The sequence below is a fragment of the Amphiprion ocellaris genome, chromosome 13 (assembly GCF_022539595.1).
Source record: "Amphiprion ocellaris isolate individual 3 ecotype Okinawa chromosome 13, ASM2253959v1, whole genome shotgun sequence".
Classification (NCBI taxonomy): Eukaryota; Metazoa; Chordata; class Actinopteri; family Pomacentridae; genus Amphiprion; species Amphiprion ocellaris.
Window position 1 is genome coordinate 4607851 of NC_072778.1, and position 24596 is coordinate 4632446.

At 40.3% G+C, this 24596-nt stretch overlaps 1 protein-coding gene and 1 long non-coding RNA gene across 3 annotated transcripts in view; both read left to right on the forward strand.

Moving 5' to 3' along the window:
* Positions 1-18535, forward strand: part of pde6a (phosphodiesterase 6A, cGMP-specific, rod, alpha) — a 44213-nt gene extending 25678 nt beyond the window's left edge. For both annotated transcript variants that reach the window (XM_023287672.3, XM_035956092.2), the window contains exons 14-26: positions 477-620; positions 2755-2820; positions 3149-3295; positions 4700-4807; positions 5452-5561; positions 7642-7729; positions 8158-8258; positions 9891-9998; positions 10109-10172; positions 13816-13890; positions 16722-16805; positions 17146-17314; positions 17550-18535. In XM_023287672.3, the coding sequence (XP_023143440.2) occupies positions 477-620; positions 2755-2820; positions 3149-3295; positions 4700-4807; positions 5452-5561; positions 7642-7729; positions 8158-8258; positions 9891-9998; positions 10109-10172; positions 13816-13890; positions 16722-16805; positions 17146-17314; positions 17550-17593 (1308 nt within the window). In that variant the 3' untranslated portion in view covers positions 17594-18535. The remainder of the gene's footprint in view (positions 1-476; positions 621-2754; positions 2821-3148; positions 3296-4699; positions 4808-5451; positions 5562-7641; positions 7730-8157; positions 8259-9890; positions 9999-10108; positions 10173-13815; positions 13891-16721; positions 16806-17145; positions 17315-17549) is intronic.
* Positions 18536-20812: 2277 nt separating this feature from the next.
* Positions 20813-23975, forward strand: LOC129350282 (uncharacterized). The gene is made up of 3 exons (XR_008603625.1): positions 20813-20979; positions 21869-22017; positions 23717-23975. It is a non-coding gene; the product is annotated as an uncharacterized LOC129350282 (long non-coding RNA).
* Positions 23976-24596: the final 621 nt, after the last annotated feature.

Sequence of the window (24596 nt, forward strand, 5' to 3'; positions counted from 1 at the left end):
TTTCTCTGTCTGCCTCACTGCTCAGAACTCAGTAAAACACCAAACATGGCACACTGATCCTCAGCTCTTTTTTTTTCTTTTTTTGACATTAAAGGAACTTTTGAATGAACAGTTGCCATGTTAACATGATTTGTTTTTCACTAATTTGCTATATCAAGAAAACAATGATTTGAGGAAAATCCAGTTCAGCATTATAGCTGAATGCTGCTTCACTAGTCTTGGTTCTGGTTCTGGGAACACACAGTAAACCCGTCCCTGATGACCGGAGGGCTCTGGATGCTTCATGGAGCTAATAAGTCCAGGATGTATTTTGGTCCAAGATCATTCAGTGTTTTGTAGACCAGGAGTAACATTTTGAACCCTATCCTTTGACTAACAGGAAGCCATTGTAGTGATTTGAGGACCGATGTAATATGGTCCAGTTCCCTGGTGTCAGTTATCACCATCATGATATTCTATCTCTCACCTGTTTCCAGTCTTTGACCCAGTTCTTGGGCTGGTCGGTGCTGAACACCGACACCTACGACAAGATGAACAAGCTGGAGAACAGGAAGGACATCTTCCAGGACATGGTGATGTACCACGTCAAGTGTCGCAAGGACGAAATCCAGCACATTCTGGTTAGTGAGGAAATGTGGAAAAGACTGTCAGCATTAGAGAAAAGATGAAACATGTGACTGGAAGGTTTTAAAGAGGAGGACAGACATTTGGAATGAAGCTTCAGTTATGAGAATGATTGGTTTAGTTTCTGGTGCAAACATTTTCAGAAGTCAAGGATTTTTGTTTTCCTCATGTAAGTATATTTTTTCCAGCTTATCGAAAACCCGTTAGACCACCAAATATGTTAAAGTGGTTGTCATGACAACAGAAATGTCTCATGTCCCATATCAATTAAAGTCAGCAAAATATCGGATGTCATATGAATTTCAACTGGGGCACAGAAAAAGAATCTAGGAAAAAGAAATGATGTTGGGATTAAGTATTGACCAGTATGGTTGTTTTTTAGGGCTGATACCAATGTCAATTACTGATACTCAACCAATATGTGGACCCAGTACAAATTAACAGTAATGTTTTAACAGCATGTGAAAGCAGGAACCTGTCATTCATAACTAGGCTTCTTCATTAGGAAGGTTGACTATAACTGAATATATAAAACAGAAACAGGGATGATTAAATTTGGACGCTCTTGACTGAGATTAATCAGTTCGTCTCCTGTACGTACATTTGCTGTTCTTCTGTATTTTCTTAATATTTTACTACTCTATGACTTAAGTTGTCCACTAAGGTCCAGATCTTAAAGCATCACTAATTATTGTTTTCCAGACTCTGTTTCACGGTAATCTGAGGCTGCTTTTTAATTTAGCCATTAGCCGTTAGCGTAGCCTTAGCCCCTGTGAGAGGAGCTAATTTCCTGGTTTGTGTCAACGTCTTGTGTTTTGTGTTCAGTTTTTGCTGCTTGAGAGACATTTCTGAGACCACAGAGTGATGACACAGAAACAGAGGAGGCTGCATCAGGCCTGAAATAGAGCATTTAATATATGAATGATCAGAAAAATGCCAAATATCGGCCACAATAGTCAGCCAAGCTGATAGTTGGTCTATCCCTAGTTGGGCTTCGAGAGCATATAGTTTGGTTCACTTAGATAGAATATCCTCTAAAATTGCATTGAAAACAATCCAGCAACTTTTACATTTAGGTTCGATTATTATAGTTTTACTTATATAGCACCAATTAATGAAAGTCACACAATGAAGTCAAATGCTGGGGAGGTTTGGGTGGTCAAAAACCTGCAGCTCCACAGCCAATAATGCATGCATCGAGGACTAAAGCACAAACAGCAGTCTGAAAACAAAGAAGGCACAAAGTCAATGACATGCAATGAGAAAGAGGAGCGTAGAGGACAGGTGCTCGGTGCATCATGGGACGTCTCCAAGCAGACTGGGTCTGTAGAAGCGTAACTAAGGGATGTTTCAGGGTCACCTGAGCAGCTCCAACCATAAACAAAACCAGAACTGGGAGCTGATTCTACAGCTAAAGGCTCAGCCTCCTGTTCTATTTTTTGGAAACTCTTGGAACCACAGTTATTCCTGTAGACTCTCAGTCAAGTACACTTTAGGTGCACTGCGAGGTCTTTGAGATAAGATGGAGCTTGTTCATGAAGGGCTTTGAATGTAAGAGGGATTTTAAATTAAGTTCTGGATTTTAGAGGAAGAAAATGTAACTGTATGATCTGTTTGTGCTCTGGTTGCAACATTTTAAATCAATTGAAGACTTTACAGAGAATTATTTGCACATCCAGATAATATAGAATTATGGTAGTGCAGCCTCGAATTAACAAATTCATGTTTAAGTTTTAAAAAATGGCAAAGTAGTGCTTCAAATACTACATTTTAATCATTTTAATGTTGAAATTAAATAAAACATTGAGTAGAGCAAAGATAAGGTTAAATGTGTTTTAACTCAAACAGAGGGAGACTGAACACACTAGTTTCACTGGGTTAATTTTTGATATTTGTGCTAAACAGAGTGAGTTTGAAACCAGTTTGTTGATGTGGGGGACATAAACAGGAAGTGAGCATCATCTATAAGCTGAAATAAGCTATCAGACTTTCTATGAGGTGATCTGTCAGTGGACAGAGGCAGAACAAATCCAGCCAGAGGTGAACCGGTTTGACCTCAGATCAGGAGCCAGTTGATTGATGCTAAACCGTTTCATCCAAGGTGAGCGTTGATGATGTGTGTTTCTCCAGAACACCAGAGAGAGATGGGGGAAGGAACCGGACGAGTGCGAAGAGGAGGAGCTGCAAGAGATTCTGGTAAACACTCAGCTTGTGCTTCTGGAAATGCATTCAGCCTGATGCAAATGGAAAGCAGAAATGAAATAGGTGCCACAATGACGCTGGTGATGAATATCTGACCTGCATGTTGAGGATGTGAAACATTATATACAGAATAAAACTGTGACTGCAAAGTTTCTTATTGTGATGCCTTAATATTGGAGGATTCAGTGCTTTTAAAATAAATTAATGTTATGATTAATAAATAATGTGACAAAAAAATCACAGAAGAATCCACACCAATACATTGATTGCAAAAAATCTCAATTAAAAAAATAATTATATGTTTATCTGTTTTTGTCCACAGTCCGAGGTTTTGCCAAACTCCAAGAAAAGTCAGATCTTCGAGTTTCATTTTTATGACTTTGAGCACAGTGAGCTGGACCTGGTGAAGTGTGGCATCAAGATGTACTATGAACTGAAAGTGGTGGACAAGTTTCACATTCCCAGAGAGGTAGGTAGTTGGTTTGTCAATTTGTCAGCAAATCGGGATGCATAACGCTCATGTCTTCCTCATGTTTGCAAAACGTTGATACAGACTGTGCATGTCGATGTGCTGCTGTGTTAAAATGATTGGCATAAATACGTTTTAGAAGAACTGAGCTGCGTTATTATAAAATCTATGGAATGTGTGAGACGAACAATTTTACAAAGAAGTACCAAAAAACAGCAGATTTAAACAAAATTCTATGAAGACAAACTAGAGCATCAGATGAAAGCAAGGTTCTTTATTTAGGGATTTATTGTCATGCCAGCACACCTATCCACAAGAGATCGCACAAAATTAGTAAGTAAGGCTAGAAGGGAGCGGTCACTGTAGAGTTTCCATTGTAAAGTTAGTGCAGAAGGCTTCCTTCAGAAATTTCACCTCTCATCCAAGAGGCCTCCTCAGTTCAGACTCATAGCCACAAACCAACACTCGATGAGGGGTGTTGTAGATTGGATGGTTGTTCCAAGGTAACATTTAACGCATAAACTGGTACAGCCATCTCCAAACTGGGGCACGAATGGCCAAGATGGTAGAGCGGATATATACACTATCGTTCAAAAGTTTGGGGTCACTTAGGAATGTCCTTATTTTTTACATTTCCAGCAAGCATCACTCCTGTGTTCTAATGCTACATTGTGTTAGCTAATTGTGTTGAAAGGCTAACTGGTGATTAGAAAACCCTTGTGCAGTTATGTTAATAATTATAAACTACTGAAAACATTTCTCCCAAATTCCAAAAAAATATATCGACATTTAGAGCATTTATTTGCAGAGAAAGACAAATGGTCAAAATAACAATAAAACAATAAAAAGATGCAGTGTTTTCAGACCTCAAATAATGCAAAGAAAACACACTTTTTAAAGTTCAGAAATCAGTTTTTGGTGGAATAACTGATTTTCAGTCACAGCTTTCATGCTCTCCACCAGTCTTTCACATTGTTGTTGGGTGACTTTATGCCAAAATCCAAGCAGCTCAGCTATGTCTGGTGGCTTGTGACCGTCCATCTTCTTCTTGATAACATTCCGATGGAGTTCAGGTCTGGAGATTGAGATGCAAATGAGGTGAATGAATAAGGAATGAGGAATGTGGAATGAGGTGTGCTTGTGTTGGAATTCAACAGTTGCTGGATTGGAATAGCTGTCATACATGCAGGGATGCTGATTTCAGAAAAAAAAAAAATTGCAGTGGTTTCTTAATCTTCCAGAGCTGTATGTGTGTGGGCGTGTGCAACATTTTACATTTTTAGCATTTATACTTGTTTTATTTCCTTATCATTATTATGTCTGTTTTGTATATGTCTTTGTATTTTATCCTCTTATCTATCATCTCCTATTTGATCTCAATCACTTTTGTTGTCTTTTCTGCAGGCCTTGGTGAGGTTCATATACTCTCTCAGTAAAGGCTACAGGAGGATCACTTACCACAACTGGAGACACGGATTCAACGTTGGACAGACCATGTTCACTCTGCTGATGGTCACATACTCAGATAAACTCACTCTCTCTCACCACCTTCCATCTCCCTTTAATCCCTAAATACTCATCAATCCGTCACCTCCTGCTCTCAGTCTTTCCCTCCTCCTCTCTCCAGCACACCCACTCCTTCATCACTTTAATTTTAGGCATCCCTCCTCCTTCCACGTTTGATTTATTTCCCCCCACTTCATTCCTTGTAGCATCATGTGGATTGTACTGTACGTGTGATCATGCATGTTGCTGCGATTTTGTGAGTTTGTGTGGAAGAAAGGGAGTAAGTGAGAGAGATAATGGAGTGTGTCTGTAAATGAAAAGTGAGTCAGTGTTGCCTGCACTGGTCATTAATAAGAAAACCAGTCACTATCATTATATATACAGCCTCTACTGGGGAAATCAGATAAATCAGTATTTTTTATATGATATGTTCTGTGTGAGCTGCTTGTTTTTTTAACTAAAGTAAATGCCTGTGCTTGTTCCTGTGCTCCTACGGCATGCACATGCACTTTAGTGGTAATATTAATATTGCTGTGTATAGCTCCATGAATCATGAATGCATGCCTACCTATGTGTACACTACTTGACCCTATTAATAAATCACAGTTCTCTTTCTGTCTGACGTTTTGTGCTTGTGTTTGTGTTCTCAGACAGGTGATCTGAAGCGTTACTACACAGACCTGGAGTGCATGGCGATGGTGACCGCCGGCCTCTGTCACGATATCGACCACAGAGGAACCAACAACCTCTACCAGATGAAGTACGAGCTTAAACAGAGGAGGGAGGGAAGAGGAAAATGGAATGGGGGTTTATCTCATGTTGTTTTATTCAGTGAAAGGTTGTAGGTTGACCAACTGCAGCAACCTAGATCATACATTAGCCCTGAAATTATTTAACTTTTATTTAAATGTGTAACACATTAGGGTATGGAGGCCTCGTTTAATTTATAGCCTAATAGGAATATAAAAGATTTAGGAACATAGTTAAAAACACAATAACAATATTAACATTCATTAGAGCTTTTAAAATGTAAAAACAAACAAATCAACTAAAGCAAGAGCAGTTGGAAGTAAAAGCAGATTGGACTGAAAACCTGAATTGCATGAAGGATAAAAATTGAGTCACGCTTTAGATTGTTCTGCAGGTTGTTCCAGGTTGCTGGTGAGTAAAACAGGATTTTCTGAGCTCAGTAAAAACAGCCAGCACCTGCAGATTAATCCAATCATTTGAGCTCCAGTGGTGAGGCCCTGCAATAAAAGACAGCAATGGAGCTAACACGCTTTCCAGAGAGAAGGGCCACCCAGCCTTAGTATCACAGTGGAAGGTATTTATTATCACCAGTAACAGATCTTAGTGCAGCACAAAACCTATCTAAAGTAGCCTTTGAAATTCTGATCTTTGCACATAACCTGTCTACATTTTTATGAGCATTTATTTGTAGTTGTGGTTAAGGGTTTGGTAGTTTCAGTAGAACTGTTTGTTCTGGTCTTTTAAAAGGTCATCTGCAAATATTACAGTCATTGTGAGGCACTCATGATAGTTACTGTCCAAAAATCAAGGAGGTTTGAAGCCAATTTGTGCTCTCTGTCTACATTTCTGCAAGGGCATGCATGACATAAATTACATCATTCACTCAAGTCTGTGACCCCTCTGCAGATGTCCGCATGCATCTCAAAATTTGTGACCGCAATGACTCCACGCACTTGACAGAAAACAAATAGTACTTAAAACAAATGCTTATTTTAAGGACAGACAAGGTGTGTGAGCAGATTCTCAATCGCCCACACCTTTACAAGTCATCATTACAAGTAAAGCAGTTGCTGCAGGGCTCTGGAGCTGCTTTAATTTGTACGTACTTTTTCTTGACACTACCTAAAAGCTCTAAATTCTCCAGAAAATCTGTGCTACATCTTCCCACTGTGGACCCACACACCTCAGATAATCCTCTGCACTGTGCTAAATCCCGATCTGTGAGTACTTTTGTTGTTCTTGAAAAAGTGCAAAGTCACAGCCTTTCATAAACTTCCATTAAAGCCCCATGTGTTTATATGTGTTAGATAAGGTGGGCAATGCAGTCATTCTGTAGCAGACTAACATGTGCTGTTTGTATGTATTAGTATATTGTAGTATCAGTAGAACTGCGTTTGCTTTCTGCTCTCAAATTCTGCATCATCCAGCGCCCAGAGATGGAAACCATGAATTGGCCTTGAAAGGAGAAAGGAGACCGGCTGAGCATCAAGTGATTAAAAGAAAGCCCATAGTAATTTCTTTTTAATCCATGAGAGCAGTCACTAGATACATTCTTCTACTAAATCGCTCATAAGAGGACTTGTGGGGGGAAAAAAAGCTGCACAAAGTAAACTATGAAATTAATATAAACTGAGTTGTGGAAAAATAGTCACTAACTTCCACAAAGCAAAGACAGTGTGGTGCATTAAAAAATGAGGTTTTATCACTCAGAACTGTCACGACCCGATTTCTTAATGATCATCAGTTAGATTCATTTAAAGTTTTCGCGCTTCAGACTGTTGGGTCATTCTGAGACCGTTTAATCGACTCGAAGCGACAGCAGTCACTCCTCCTGTCTGCAGACGCGCTGACCTCAGCTCTTTAGGTGAAGGAAACGTCACACGCCAAGAACATCAATGAGCTGATATTGACCAGATACACCTCCAGCTGCGCTGCTCCACCTGCTGATGGATGAGCTAATGAGAGCCGCCATTAGCCGCCGACACAGCAGGCCGTGCCCACCCTGGGTGTAACATGCATGATTTATCACAGCATAACCTCCCATCATGCTGTGTTTCTGTAGGTGTGTGTGTGTGTGTGTGTGTTTCCAGGTCTGGTAATCCTCTGGCAAAGCTTCACGGCTCCTCCATCTTGGAAAGACACCATCTGGAGTTTGGCAAGACTTTGCTGAGAGATGAGGTATGCTGCAGTACACACACATGCATACATAGGACGCACACGAGGACCTGCATAATATCGCCATGCCCACTGTCTTTTCTTTATTCAGCAGCGTCCCCTAGTACAGTTGTTGAATGTTAAAGATCTGATCTGTACTCAAATGCTGTCATTTTACTGTCCAGCACAGTTTTCAATATACAGACCTCAAAACTCTGATTATATTTTTTCTCTTCTGTATTTAGCTTTTCCATTTGATCAAATTTGTCGCGTATCATTTCTGCTTCACATCAAAGGAGGGTTGTTTGAGTTTCTCTTGCTTTGTATAAGTGGCATGAAGATAAGAATGAAATGGTTTAACGGTCCAGTCATCAGAGCCTGTCGCCGTGCACACACCCTCCTGCAGTCTCTTAAGCTACTTGACATTCTTCATGTTGTCTCTTGTTCTTCAGTCGCTGAACATTTATCAGAATCTGAACCGCCGTCAGCACGACCTGGTCATCCACCTCATGGACATCGCCATCATCGCCACCGATCTCGCTCTCTACTTCAAGTCAGTAGAACAGCATAATTCCAGAATAATCTTTTTTATTCTGCAGTCTTCAATTAATTATGTCCGTGCATCATCCCGATGCTAATAAGCTGTCCACAGCAAAATCAAATAAAATGCATTTAAAAGGGCATTTATTTGCTCACCCATTCAGGCAATGACAAAATAAATGTAATAATACCTGTCTCCCTTAATAATCATTTAATTTTTTTTATCCAAATTTAGCATAATTTATCTATAAACTTAATTATGCTCTAGATTTTATTGTAATGTCAAATGATGTGAGTGAATATACAGAAAAAGCAACTCACAGATTATGCAGCTGAACCCAAAGAGAGTCATAGTCATGCCAAAATGGCTGGAGATTACATAAAAAGCTGATAAGACAGTAAAACATTGTGTTAGAGATGTTAACGATACATTTCAATTGTTCCTATGTTTTTTTTCTTCATTTTTACTAAAAATGCAATGTCTAAAACATAACTACCCCTGGAAATTGCCACAAATTGTTGAGAAAATGGAGCTTTTACACAGTCTCAAATGGTCCTGGTAATTTCTACCATGTTATAGAACATTCAAATGCACAATAAAATTGAGAACAGCTGATGTAGTAGTTCTCTATTCAGTTACAAGTCAGTTTCGTGTCATGGCTAAAGCCAAAAAGCTTGGTAAACTTGGGGTCATCACAGAGTGCTGCATAGTGGCTACTCACTGTAAAGGAAAAATGACTCTTCCCCCTTTCTAAGGTATTTCATTGCAGCTGTTAGCTGACATCATCCTAAATTATCTTCAGACAGATGCTGTAGAAAGAAGATATGCCAGAACTTTCTGCTCTGGTCAAGGTTAGATATTCTCTATTCTGACATGACTAAGCAGACTAGTTGTTTCCATATTGGTCTGTAATCTAAATCTGACCTTCTCCCAACTACAATTTATACCTGAAGATCAGAGAGTCCTCAGAACTGATGGTAGCATTGCTTGCATGAACTGCTGCTCTGTTGGTGTCACTTCTCCTGACATCAGTAAACATTACTCACAATGTAAGTCATCTGAGTCTCCAGTGTGTCTCTTTGTATCTGCCTCCTCATACTCTCTCGACCTCACTGAACTTCCACAACACTCGCAAGATAGAAAATAGCACCCCTGCACTGAGAAGAATGGTAGAGACCAAGAAGACTCCAAGGATCACCACTTCTAGATGAAGTAACCAATTCTGGTAGCAGCATCTGAATCAGATCATCCAGCAGACCAAGAATAATGCTAGTCTCCATGGACGCCAAGCAAGTAGGGCTCAGCTTCTCCAAGATGCTAATCTGGACAATAAGGCTTTTAATCATCAGTTGTGTTGTTGGATTAGATGAAAACGGAGTTACAAAAGAATTGAGACTGGAGCGTAGAACCTCAAGAACACAATCTCAAAGGTTGAGCTTGGTGGTGGGAATGTGATGCTTTGGGGATCAGGCAACCTTAAGAAAGAGGACTACATTCATTATCTGGAGAACTTGGCCTTTGCCCTTAACCTCTCTAACACAATGTCTAAACTTTGCATGGGTATAAATCTTTCTAAAATACCGCCAAACACCCCCATAGTGAGCCACACTAGAGGTACTGGAGCGCTGTTTTGTTTATGTGCAGAAAGAGGACGATGTTTCAGAAAATCGTGGACCAGTCGAAGACTTACGAGAACTGGAATGACTGGACCAAATACATGATGCTGGAGACCACACGCAAACAGATTGTCATGTAGGCAGAAACACACACACACACAAACACACACGCACACACACGACAGCCTTTCACCAGGAAATACAGATACACATCTCATCTCATGAGTAATTCTATGTTGTTTCTAGGGCCATGATGATGACTGCCTGTGACTTGTCCGCCATCGCCAAACCGTGGGAGATCCAGAGCAAGGTACGCCCCTGCCCGATCTTTTCTTACCTCCCGCCTCGCCAACATCCAGCCATTCGCAGTAATAAGACACACACTTGTACACGAGCGCCAGGAGAGGCTCTGTGAGAGGAGAACCGGTGATAAAGTAGGCAGAGAATGACATTTTGTCAGCGCTGCCATTTTTCTCAGCGGCGTTCAGCAGTGGTTCCTGACGGCCTCATGCATCAAAAGCAACCTGCTGCTTTTCATTCCCCTCATCACCGCTTGGCAGGCTCAGCATTTTATTTCACTGAAGTATGTAATATACACATTGCCATCAAGTCTGAACACACGGGCATTTCAACAGGAACAGCAAGCGTGCGATGCTCAAGGGTAATTTTTTACCTTTATTTGTCTAGGATTGTCGGGGAACATGAGCTTGTTTTCGGTATCACCTGCTTTATGTTCTTATACACACATAAGCTGGAGACTAATAGTGACTGCATCAATATTGTGCCAACAATAAGGGGAATTATAAAGCACAGATAGCTGAGTTCTTGCTGGTGAAGCATCTGTTCACAGAATTCAAAAGATAATAATCTGTAATGTTTCTCTGGGGTTTGGCACTCCCACGACTTTTTGAATAAACCTGAAGAAGTGGGCGATAATTAGGACAAACAACAGGTGGAAAAGTCTGCTAACAAAATTCTGTCACACTTTGCTCCTGGTAATTTACCGTGTGAGTGAGTTGTGTTGCTTGCAAATTTGTCAAATTAGATAACCCGAACATCACCTTTTTGGGTGAAGCGGTCCTGCATCTTCTCTTACTCAACCTGTAATGAGGTGTCAGATGTAGCTTCCGTTTGCAGGGCCACAAGCCAAACAAATGACACTACTGATCTAGAAAATGAGGAGGAGCACTGTGCTGATGTGGTATGCATCACTGAATAAGGTGTTTGGAATATTTTTCTTAATCTGTCAGGCCTAATCACTGCTTTTCAGTAACAGGCATGAAAGTATGCTAAAAGTAGCTTATTGCTGTGAATGAAAAACTAACTGTTGGTAAAGTTGCTTTGCAGCATGGGAGTATATTTATTACAAACACATAGGAATGAATTCTATGCACCATTTTTAAAAAATTCTCTATGGTAGAAATGTATTCAATTATGCAAACGAAAACACAAAATTCAGGTAAACATTAAAAATACAATGCAAGATAATGCAGAAAAACATTCAGGCATTCTGTATTACTTTCAAATCTTTATTCTCCTGTAGCACAGTTTGCGTTTCCACCTTAACATTGTGGTTTTACTGATGACAGTCTCCAAAACATATATTCAGTCCTCTACAGTTTCATATATAACAAACCAAAAGAACCAATCAGCTTCCAGGGTGGGACTTTAGCATAGCATGGAGTAGTTTTGTGGTGTTTGAGCAGAGTCGTGGGTGAGCTACAGTTGCAATGACAGGGGAGGCCTGCATGGAGATAATAAATCTGCACATCCAGCCAAGTAACATCAAACACATTTGAAGGCAGGAAGTGATTTTTTTTTTATGGAATGAAACAAAATATGTAACTTTAATACACAGAGGACAGTTTTTCGAGGATTAATCGTTAAGTTAAAACCTCTTGCAGCCTCGTGGAGGTTGGTGTAAAACATGTTGATTGGTGGCTCTAACGTAAAATAATGCATCCCTTTTATGGCATTCTTTTTTTGTTGTTGCATTATAAATCAGTTTGCCTCTTTAGTGATTTTTCAGATAGCCTTTTCCTCACAAGCTCCCATCATTAATTTCTTCATTTATTACAGCTGTATGTCACAGGTACATGACAGTAGACTGTAATTAATCTCCTCGCTCTCCACTACATTGTGAGAAAAAGCACAAACTGATATAAATCTGAACATCTCATATTGAATGTTAACTTACTGCCATGCCAAGTGATATTATTGCAGACTTCAGTGGATTAATTGCTAGTAAAACAAGTTTTACACGACTTTAGAGCAGTTCTTCTTCTCCTCCTGCATTACACAACTGAGGCCAATTAGGATATCCTACTTTAGACTTTTGGCGAATATGTTTTTTTTTCTGGTATGTTTTCACCTCTGTGTGCACCTGGTGAGTCAGCTCTGCATCCCACACATGCTGTCAGGTTATCTATCCACAGCATCTGCTGCCCTCCTGCGAATTGTTTTTTCCAAAATAGTTTGGTGACTAACTCTCCCCCTAGAAGGTGAGCTCCACCCTGAATATAGCGCTTTTGTATTGTAGCTGTCTTATGAAAACCTCCAAACTCCAATTTCGGTGATGATAATGGGCAGCATTGTGCAGATACATAATAAAAGAACTTTATTTAAGCCTGGTAGCATGAAATGAATGTCTAATATAGCTCTACTTTGTGATTTAAGTTGATAAGACTGTCGCTTTTTGACATCCAAATCTTCTCAAGCACAGATAAACTCACTCAGGTTTTTATTGATGATAGACAGCTCTCTCTAAGATGTTATGGAGCGACAAAAGCTGGAGCTGCTCCATTCTTTTTACGATATTCAGCTGACGTTTTTATGGCTGATATTTTATACTTTTCACTCGGTTCTGCTTCCCACGCACACAGAATATCTGTCTACAGGCTACACCAGCCTCGTGGCAATTGTTCCCCTCCAAAAATGGCTTGATGACTAAGTCTTTCTAAAATGAGGTTTCCATCCTGAATGCAGAATTTACATATTATTCATCGGATCTCACGTTGCTCCTTTTTTGGGGGTTTGTAAGGGCAGCCAAAAAAAGGCTCTCATCTCATCAGGACTCAAAGCCTGACACGGACGCGTGATCGGTGAATACGATTCTCTTTTATGTGATGCTGTGAGAGCTTTATAGGATGATTTTAACAACATGTATGGGAGGATTTCCTGCTTTGTAAAATACTACTCAAATCAGCACCATGGAAGTCATGCTCCAGCTGTAGTTTCATGACTGCCAAAGTCCTAAAGGCGAATTCTCCCTCCCTGAAACGATTTGGCGAATGACGGATAACTCAGGCGTTGAGTGAAGCTTTCCTGCTTTTCTCTGTTTTGCGTATGACTTACATGTTTCCTACCCATACCTCTATGTCAAGTCAAGTCACCTTTATTCATATAGCACATTAAAAAAACAACCAAGGTGCTTTACAGTTCAAAAATAGAAAACAAGACATGATCTGTAAGGAAATATACAGAGCAAGATGAGCAATGACACATATCAGGTGTCAGCGCTCAGCTACAATTGAAAGCCAGAGAGTACATATGTGTCTTTATTAGACACTTGAAGGTATCAAGAGACCGAGTGATTCTAATTTGAACAGGTGAGCGGTTCCACAGACTAGGTGCAGCCACAGAAAAGGCTCAGTCAGCTCTGTTTCTGAGTTTGGATCTGGACACTTTAGGGACCATCTGACTGGCTGATCTCAACAATAAAACTGGAGCATGGACAGTTAAACAGCTCAGATAAATAAGAAGGTGCCAACCCATTTAACACCTTAAAAACAAGCAATAAAATCTATTCTAAAATAGACAGGAATACAGTACAATGGGAAGAGGCTAAAACTGGAGTGATGTGCTCCAGTTTCTTTGTCTCTTAATACAGCACATAATATAAAGTCTATTGACTGACTTTGACTTGACTTCTCCATCTTTGATTCCTCCTCTAGGTGGCGCTGTCTGTAGCTGCAGAGTTCTGGGAGCAGGGAGACCTGGAGAGGACGGTCCTGGAGCAACAACCCATTGTAAGAGCTCAACAATGCTGGGGACTGAGGGAGAGGGAAACATGCTAGACACAAGGGCTGCTTTTCATTATGCTAACGTGTCTCCTGGCGGCTCTCGCTCACATCTTAGCTCTTCCCAGCGAGGATGTGAGGGGTACGATACACCTGTGCTTCCTCGCACTGAGCTTCTCCGGAAGCCTCGTCGTCTCTTTGAGATGCACTTAAAGAGCCAGAAGATACAGTATGATATCAGAGGGGTGGACGGTTTCTGGGTCACGGCAAGAGAGTGCACCTGAGGAAGCATAAGTTAGCATAATGAAAAGCTCTGAGGTTTAGAGGGGTGAATGGAGGCACCATCCATCCTGCTGAGGTCTCCTGGAGCAAAAATGCTGAAGTCCGTGTATCTCAAATGGTGCTGCTCTATTTATAGATAACTACAACCTCTGACCCTTTGAAAATCAGCAAAAAATCCTTCTCTCTCACCTTTAACCTCATTATGATTGCTTATTTTACAAAAACCTGAAGCTGTTGTGGTTTTCTATTAAAGTTTTGACCTGATTCTCTATTAAAAGAGAAAAAACATTATTTAGAAGAAAGGTAGAAAGTAAGCTAAAATACCAAGAAACTTCACAAATAGAAATCTGGTGCTTGGAAATCTTTAGTCATCTAAATATAAGATACTGACAATGAAATAGAATGCAGTCGCATGCAAATTGGAAGATATTGGTAATGGCTCCCAAAATGGGCAGATTTTAATCTTATTTTCTTTTACTTTTTGCCAGATAGCTCAGACAGGTGACTAAGTGGACCTTAGATTTCTTTAAGAAAATGTTATTTTAACGTAAAGGTTGGAGAAGTTTAGGAATCAGAACTCTGGTGCGCAATGAATCTTCAGTAAGTTAGACCCTTCATGATTAGATCCAATTTTATTCTTTTTTATGACTTTAATCAGGAAAATGGTGAATGTTATACAAGCTTTAGCGTCACATACCCAAGTTTCTTTTGAAACAGTAGCAGTCAAATAGCAGAACAGGCAGAAAATGACAGGGTTATACCCATCTACAGTCAGAGAGTCAGATTTTGCTACTTTAAACTAGATGCAAAAAGCTTGTTCAATCGGGCTTTACAATTCATTTAGCTGGGAAACTGTAAAATGCAGCTTCCCAGATGTTCTCCACAAAATCCTACAGACTTATTTTTGAAGCCAAAGTTTGAGCGGAGGAGAAAGAGGACTTTGTGGATGAATGAGAATCATGGGAATTAAGGCAGGACGAGACTCCTTCGGGCTCCAATTTAGGATGGCGAGCAGGAAGGACGGGACGGGAAAGGCGAACAAGAGACAGTTGGAAGATGAAATGAAAAGACGGATTTAGTTCCCTGTGGCGGCGTCGTTGAGCAACGTACGAGCCATTATGTGGAGCAGTGATACAGAAAGAGCGATCACTGTGGCCCTGACCCAGCCGACCATACCCTCCCCAGCTCCCCACAACTTTCTGCCTCTGTCCCTCTCCTCGCTCTGCTTCGTTCCCTCGTGTCCTTGAGACACTTGAAGTACGAGAAGCGCCACCCTCTCACCTCGCAGTGCTCTGAATTTAATAGCATACTTGTCAGCAGGGAAAACTTTTCATTTTGATCGGTTTGTATTTTCCCAGCAGTGGATTCTGTGAATCACTGTGGTCTGACAAGACTGCGCAGAGGCTGCAACACTTGAGCAATTTTATCAGGAAATGTAGGTGGGCAGTTTTGCCAGCAATTACAGCCAGCATGAACTTCTTAAAAGATTTTACAGTCCAGTGCTCACACTCGCATCTTTTTTGGAAAGGTAATGCAGTGTCAAGTTGGAATATAGCTACTAATATTGTAATATAATATGCCAGGGTCTGTATGATGTAAATTTTGTCATCTCCCCAAATTCACAAAAGTGTGCTCAGACACCTCTGCAGATGTCTATGCTACGAGATGATCAGCATGCATATATGGAATAGAGTCCTCCAAATGGACTCTCATGGACTAGAAAAATAGTGTACTAACAACCTTACATCCATGGTGTCTGCAGCTGTCCCTGTTTGCATCCATAAGGGCGTATAATCAAGGCTTAATGGACTCTCACACTGAGATGAAATGGAATGAGTGCACATAAATTAGGTAAAAACTGTGTATTTTTGTTTTTACAATGTGCTGTGAGGGGTCACTGTCTATTTGCAGGGAGGGCCAAGAGTTTTAAAGGGAAAGGGTTTACCAGAGCAACTACTAGAACATCAAACAGAGATGCTTAGATTACAACACACAGGGAGTGTGACTGCTAAGGATGCCATTACTCATCTATATCTTTAGATAGCAGATAATTATCCACTGCTATATTGAAGCTACTTTTGGCATTTACATTTGACCCATGGCAAGATTTGCTACACGTCGGTACTCCTCCCTTCTCTCCAACCTTTCCTTTTTCTCCTCAACTGCCCTCAGAAAAGGTTCAAAATGCCAAAAAGAAATCCTAAAATATAATATAAAAAGAGACTTCAGCTTCAAAACACCTCTGTGGCACAGTCCTAACAAACTAAAATTGCTAAAGATGCAACATTGATCACAGCATTGTTGGATGTATTCACTCCTTGAATACAAAGTCAAAGATGTGCTGTTTCCAGCAGAGCTATTTGGTTACACTGAAACCTGTTTGGATTTTTCTTTATCTGTAGAAAACCTCTGTTAAAGCAATGTGTTTACAACTGAAGGCATCTCTTTGTGGTTTTGCTATAATTTATGTCTTAGACTAATCAGATTAAATGCAAGTTTTTGCCGTTTGGTTTAAAGACCAGAACGGGATGTGAGTTTTAAACCCTTTTCTCTTTCAGCCTATGATGGACAGAAACAAAGCAGACGATCTGCCAAAGCTGCAGTGTGGTTTCATCGACTTCGTCTGCTCTTTTGTGTACAAGGTCAGATGTCACACCATTCAAACACCCACAACTGATTCCCTGTATGTACTGAAACCTGACCGTAATAATCACCTGCAGCTGTCCTAACTGTAGGTGAATTTACATGCAGGTATGGCACCTGTTAATTAGAAATTGATGGCATTTTAACTTGGTATCGACTTTTTTATTTCAAGAAGCTACAGGTGTGCAACTGCATTACCTTAATCAACTTTGTTCTTACCATCTGTGAATCACGTGTTAGTGTTATTCTCGTACAATGTAATAAATGTTAACAGTTTGGAGCTAACGAAGATGTATTGATTTTATTTGTGTCAACTTTTCCCCGTCTCTCGCTCCCCAGGAGTTCAGTCGTTTTCACGTGGAGATCACCCCCATGCTAGATCGCCTCCTGAACAACAGGAAGGAGTGGAACGCCCTGAAGGAGGAGCACGAAGCCAAAATGGCTGTAATTGAGGCAGCTAAGAAAGCCAAGGAGGAGGCAGCTCAGCAGGTCGCAGCAGCCAAACAAGGTAGGAGGCTCTTAGGCATAAGAACACACAGACTCCGCCGGATTCTCATTTCATGCGGGGTGTAAATGCCTCGAGAGCCGATGCTGCTTGTGTACCGGCTATAAATGAAAGTTTTATGCATCAGCTGAGAGACACAAAAGGAAGCAAACTGGTGTAGAAAACTCAAGAAGTTGTTAATGCATTATATATGTATTCAAATTAACTTTTGTCTTTTGTTTCTTTCTTTTTTCCGCAGCGAGTGCAGCCCAGTCGCAGTCCAAAACGTGTATTCTCAGCTAGAGATGCTACAATCGTACCACGGTTCTTGCTACATGATCATGGTGTAGAACTGGATCTTTCCATTCTTCAGTGGGATTTTTGAGATGGCACCAGAAAAATCCAGTTCACTGATTGTTTTTCAACTTTTTTTCTGTTCTGCTTTCCTTCTGTGCTGCTTCTTCCTGTGCATCCTTGATAGTGTATTTCTCATCAGCTCCATGGGTTTCGTAAATCAGTCACCGAATAAGTGTTGCATGTAAGAAACCACTTTTTGTTTAAATGTGAAACCAGTAAAACCCCTGAAAGAAACTTTTTCAGTACATCAACAAGTCAGTGCAGCACGACAAAGTAAATCTCTTTAAAACTTGATTGATAATGTTGTTCTGGCATTCAGGCGGGCTCCGCTTATTGGTTTGTTCCTTTGAGTCAGTCAGAAGGAAAAAAAGGCTGCAACCCTGACTAATAACATTCCAAGTATATGAATCAAATGTCAGCGATTACTTTGTATTATTTGCACGTCTGGTGACATTTGCTGTGTTGACATGTTTGTTCCAGCTTGTTTGTCTACATGCTGTCAAATAGTCAGAATAATAGCTTTGTGATGCAAATGCAGATCAGAGGAAACTGAGAACATTTGCTTGGAAAATAGACGCATGCTGCAAAAAGCTTATGTATATTGTTATTCAGTCCCTGGTCGTTCTGCTTTGCACCATTAATTTTAATCCGTGACATGATGCTATTGGAGCCTTTGTAGCTTTATGTACCACCTTACCCATGTGATGTTTCATGTTAAGGCTTGTAAATACTGGGGCAGAAAACTGGCAAAATTGTGTTTCCATAAATTAATTGCTCACATTAAGACATACAAATTTCACTGCAGTTATTGATGAATACATGTGAAACTGCTTCTGTGTCACTTTGCAGAGATTAGTAAAGATTTATTGCTATTTTCATACTGAATAACACCGTTGTCTGTGTTTTTTTGAAAATTCTCACTGCGTTTAATATCCAAGGGAATCTCTTTGAAATAGGTTTGCACGCTTCATCCACGAGGATTTACGACCCAGCAAGCATCTGACTGACAGCAGCTGGAGCGAGCTGGCCAAGTGTTGTTGTGCCAAAATTTATTTCTCCAAAAACAGGTATTCTTTTGGGTATAGGCATCAATTTCATGCCAGGAAAAAAGACAGGCAAAACCTAAATATTTTCTTTCCAAACCAGAATGTCAGGAATTTTAGCTGATGAATAACTGCCATAAAACAATTGCAGTTAATAGTTTGTTCTTTCCTGTTCACTTCATGCCTCCATTAATGTTAGATTAGTGGTGTTAGCACCTTTCAACACCACTTTATTACTGCAACTCCAACAAATCTTCAAACTGTAGGACTTTTCTTTCTCATTTGGCTTACAATCTAAATGTGTCCTTAGCGGTGCAAAGCTGTTGTAACTAAATGCATGAGGCATTGCAGTGAAAGAAGTTGAGCACTTCAAGATAAACCATTAAACTACAGTAGAAGAAAGGGGCGCAAATGTTGGAAAATTATCTAGAAATAGTTGTGGAAATATGAGATTTCTTTCAGTTTCATCCAAATTTCATATGGACGTGAATGGAAATAAGTAACAGTCATGAATAAGAAAAGCACTCAGAGCGCAGTACTCCGCCAAGGCTGCTCAGCTGACGTATTATTTCTGACAGATGAAATATTTAATAAAAATTGACCATGTGTTATACATGTGCATGTTATGTATGGACACTGAATTGTATGTAAATTACTCTTATAAATGTCTGTTGATCAGTTCATCACTTTTGGCAAGTCTTTGTTTTGCTAATGTTAAAATAACCGTTCCTTCCATACTTATATTTTGAAGGTGTATTTTTTTAATGTCATCGGCTTTTATTTTGTCACCATTTCAGTGGCACAGGAAGTGTTTATCTAAGAAACGGGTTCTTGACATGACGAAGACCCATCCATCCATCCATTATCTATACACCGCTTAATCCTCACTAGGGTCATGGGGGGGCTGGAGTCTATCCCAGCTGACTCAGGTGAAGGCAGGGGACACCCTAGACAGGTCACCAGTCTGTCACAGGGCTACATACAGAGACAAACAAGCACTCTCACATTCACACCTACGGGCAATTTAGAATAATCAATTAACCTCAGCATATTTTTGGACTGTGGGAGGAAGCTGGAGTACCCGGAGAGAACCCACGCATGCACAGGGAGAACATGCAAACTCCACGCAGAAAGATCCCGGGAAAGCCGGGACGCGAACCAGGGACCTTCTTGCTGCAAGGCGAAAGTGCTAACCACTACACCACTGTGCAGCTCCATGACGAAGACGCTGCTGAAAAGTCCGAAAATTCACGTAAAGGTGAAAGAAAATGGTTACACGCTGTTGCTGTCTAGCAAAGGATGTGTCTGAACTAAGAAGCAGCTGGAATGGAGACAAGCTCTTATGGTGTTTCCTGAAGAAATGAGTGAAGGACAGAAAGGGGAAATTTGTGTTCAAAATAAGGCTGACGGCTGAACGTAAATAAAGGCTTTGTGAAACATCAGGAGCTTCACCATTGTCTGGCTGGGGTTTGCTGCATACGTGACCTGAATATGTACCAGGTTCCAGGAATTGATGGGACTCAGAAACACCCCACAGTTTAATCATTTGCATACCTGGGACTCCATTCTCCAGAGACCACTGGACGGCGGGGGGCGTGACCGGTCTGACAGATTCTGACATCTGCCAGACCGGTCACCTGATAAAAAGGACACGTCAGCACACGTCGGAAGACGCTCTGAAGAAGACTGCAGTTGCAGTTGATACATGTCAGCTAAGGTAAAACCATCTTTTCTTTGATTTGTCTGTGTAAAAAAATAACGTTATCCTATGATAATAAATGACAAAATGAACACCATTCAATCCCCCCCAATTTTTCATTGGAAATTTACATTACTGAAACTCTGATTTCCGACGCTCCTGAACGCAAGTTCGTTGTCCGACTGCAACTGAATGCACCGTTAGTTAGTTTGATCTTTTGAATGTATTTCGTTTGGATTTGAAGAAGCTTTGAAGACTTTTCCTGATGCCGGAGGAGAAGACAAGCAGCTTTGTACCTTTGCGGTAAGAAGGCTATGGCCGTTTCTCAGTACGTAACTGTCCGTACTTGCATTCTGACGTACCCGTGAAACGTCACCATCGAGACTGCATCAGACCAGACTAGTGAGAATAGATATGAATGAGTAGATCGGACACGCCCCTTTGAGCTCCGTGCTGCGGCGAGGCTAAGCTAGTGGGGGAAAAGTTTCAGTGCATTCCGTTGATGTAGGCGGCGAGAAAACGGAAACTGAAAACAATTGCACACTACGTCGTACGATTGAGACAAGGAAACTTGGAATGACTTTTCATAGGTAAGAATAGTTTTTGGCTCTTTTTTCATGATTAAATCTTGTTGAGAGCTTCCAGTCTATGAGAGCTAACTAGTTAGCCACTAGCAAAACACCAAGGCGAGCTAGCAGCTTGACAACCAAATACCAGACGATTAATAGTAGCTGTAGTATAGTTGTACAAGCAGTAGTAGTAATACTACAAGTACAAGCAGCAGTAGTAGTATAAAGAGCTGTCAGAGTCGTAGAAGTAGTATCAGCATTTGTAATAGTATTACAAGTTGTAGTAGCAGTGCCAGTATCAGCAGCAGTAGTTTACTACCACCACTGCTAGTACTAGTCACATTGCTATTACTACCACCAATACTACCAATAGTAGTTATAAAGCCTAACTCATATATATCCAGATTACCATCTATGTTCTTCCTCCAAACCCATTTTATGATTGGGATTACAGGCAATTCTTTAGGACTGCTCTCAAATAATTGAAATGTTACTAAACAAGGTTATACTTATCAAATTAAATAACTTTGGTCTCCAGTATATTGGCTAATTCGGTTCTTTGGACTTAATTTATTAGCATGATTTCTTTTTAAATATGTTGTGTACAGACTTATTTACTTGTCTGTCTACTTTTCTTACTCCATGTAGATTTCCACTTTTCATAGTCCACTTTTAAAAGTTCAGCAGACAGGTGCTCTGCTTTGGAGTGTGACGATGTCGTCGGTGATGTGGAGAGTGAAGTTTCCGTTTCACCCACAACGTGCTTTAGGGCAGCCGGGTCGGACTTGATGTTTGAAATACTGAGCAACAGCTCAGATTAACTGTCTGTAGTTCCGTTTTGATGGATGTTAAATTTTCACTCAAAGCCACCAGGAACTGGGTCTTTAAAATAACCACCATCTTGTTACAGAGTGAAAGTAGCAGTTCCTCCTGAAGGTCAGAGATTGCAGCATCTGAGGGCCTCTTCAAAAGAAGACGTAGTTGATGAAGGCGTTCTGGAGCAGGACCAGAAAGACCACGACCAAGCAGCCTTGAGATCTTAGGCAGCGTCTCCCTCAGGTGGGTGTCAACGTTGTTCACAGTCAGGTCTGTGGTAATCCCGTCCAAAAACAAAACTGAAAAAAATCTAGATTATAAATCAACATGTTACCAAAGCGCTCTGTGTATAATGCCATAGTATAGGATGTAGTTCAGAAAATGTCAAAGTATAGTACACTGTAAAAACTCCAAATCTTATCAAGTCTATTTGTCTTTTTTTTATTCAGAACGTCTCATCCCACTTGATTTAAGATAAATTCACTTAACAAGTGACATTTCAGCAAGATGGAGGGACTTGTTTTAAGACAACGCATCTTAAATATCTTGTTAAATCAAACAATCTTGAAATTACCTTGTTTTGAGTTGAATTTTACAAGAAAACTCAAAATAAGTTGAATCCTTGTGTTGTCCTGCGGGTCAAATTGACCCGTTTTAAAGTTTGAAAATGTGGAAAAATTGTAATGAAGCTTCTGATGTCCATATTTTCAACATTTTTGGGAAATTTTTTAAACATTTTTTGGTGGAAAAAAATGGTAAAAATGTTTCTTAAGAACATTCACAAAAAAAATCAACCAAAATCCATCAAATTTCACTGAATTTTGGTTGATTTTTATGTGAATGTTCTTAAAGAAAATAGAAGTTTTACTGATACATATGTAATCACTTCAGATATTTTTAGGACTTTTTTGGAAGATTTTTACTCATTTTTTGAAAATATTTACAAGAATTTTCAAGGGAAACTTTTAAGGAACTATTGGAATTTTCTTCCTGAAGGTTTTGCAAATTTTCTGAAATTTGGGGATTTTTTTTGCAGAATTTTTGGATTTTTTTCACACAAGGAAACAATATTTTTGGTGCCCGTAAATGAGGACAGCAGGAGGGTTAATACATCTCAAATTAGGAGGTTACATGAAAGCAAAAGTGAGTGAAAAACTGCTACTTTTTTTTAGCATATGTGGCTTATTTTAAGACACCTAAGCTTGACAATCCTCGTAAAATATAGCTAAAAATAAGTTTTCCCAGCTAATTTTAAGATCTCAATATTCTAAATGTCATATCTTATTTCAAGAAATCTTACCAAGCCATTTTCACTTATTCTATTGGCAGATTTTTTTCATTTATTTTAAGGTAAAAGTTCCATGAAATAAGTTTTTTTTTCTTGTTTTGAGAGGGTCATTTTTTCCAGTGTATACTTTTCAAGAATAACGTAGTATGGCCTGTAGTTCAACAACAAAAAAAATAAACAAAAAAATTTCGTAGTAATATGTCAATTAAAAAAGCCTATAGTATAGCATGTCGCTCTAAAAATGTCATAGTATAGCATGTCGCTCTAAAAACGTCAGAGAATAGCCTTTAGTCCACAAAACATTGTTATGTCCCTGCTGTCTGAAGTAGGTGAGGAGCAACACAAAAACAGTCCAAACGCTGGTTTCAAGAGGGTTAGACGAGTATTTATTTGAAAGAGTAACTTTACAACAACACAACATGTGAGGGGGTTAAAAGCAAATGGGTGTTAGTAAAATAAAAATAAATAAACAGAACTAAAAGTGAATTTCAAGTTGACGTTGATGGGTATTCCAACCAGGAACAAAGTAAAAGATAATCAGTACGAAAACAAACTCTTCCTGTTCACCTCTTAAAACCAAAAAACACACCACAGTAGCACCCTAAACTAAAACTACCAATGGGTTCCCTGTTTTCCTTTGTGAACAATTCAAAGGTCCCTCTCTATCTCCCCACACATCCACCAACCACTGGAACACATCTCCAAAGTTCTGCCGGGCCAGCTCAGCTTCCCCTCAGAAGAAGTCCTGCCACCTGCCAGATGAAGGAGCCTTTTGAGAGGCAGCTGGCATCGTGATTGGACTGTACTTTGGTCTGTTCCAATCCAGCTTCAGCTCCAGAGACGGCAGGCGGGACGAGTCAACGGAGGCCGGATGGACGAAGGCATGCAGCTGAGTACAATCCAGAAAACAACAAAGGAGGAGTGCAGCATCCCAGGGCCAGAACAGAGTAGCATAGTGCTGGGCGATATGGAAAAAATCATATATCACGATATGGATTATTTTATATCACGATAACGATATATATGACGATATACCACAACAAAGTATGTTTTCAGTTCTCTGAAAAGTTTCACAAAAATTTCATTGCTTTTCTCCATGAAACTTCAACCTGTTGCTAGGGCTGGACCCGAATATCTGAATATTCGGTCCCCATGGTGGTATGCGGATATTAATTTTGAGATCCGAATATTCGCCCCCTCCTACCTCCACCCTCACCCCCCGTGGGGCGTTACGAACCGAGCCGAAAATTCGGCTCTTTCCTCCGTTAGCTCACCGCCTCTGGCCTCACGGACCGAACCGAATAGTCAAGTCATTCCTTCGTCCGTTCGTCAAATTCCTCCCCCCCGCCCGGACGTTAAGGAGGGGACCGAATATCTGGAGCCCAGAAGCTGCTATTCCGGCCAGCCCTACCTGTTGCGCGTCCACCGTTCAGCACTCAAAAGTTAAGTAACGTAAAGCATGTCGCAAACCCACGTGAGACCCAAGACAGAGTTTCTTTGCGAAAAATCTCTTTTTTTATTCTTCTTTATTTTC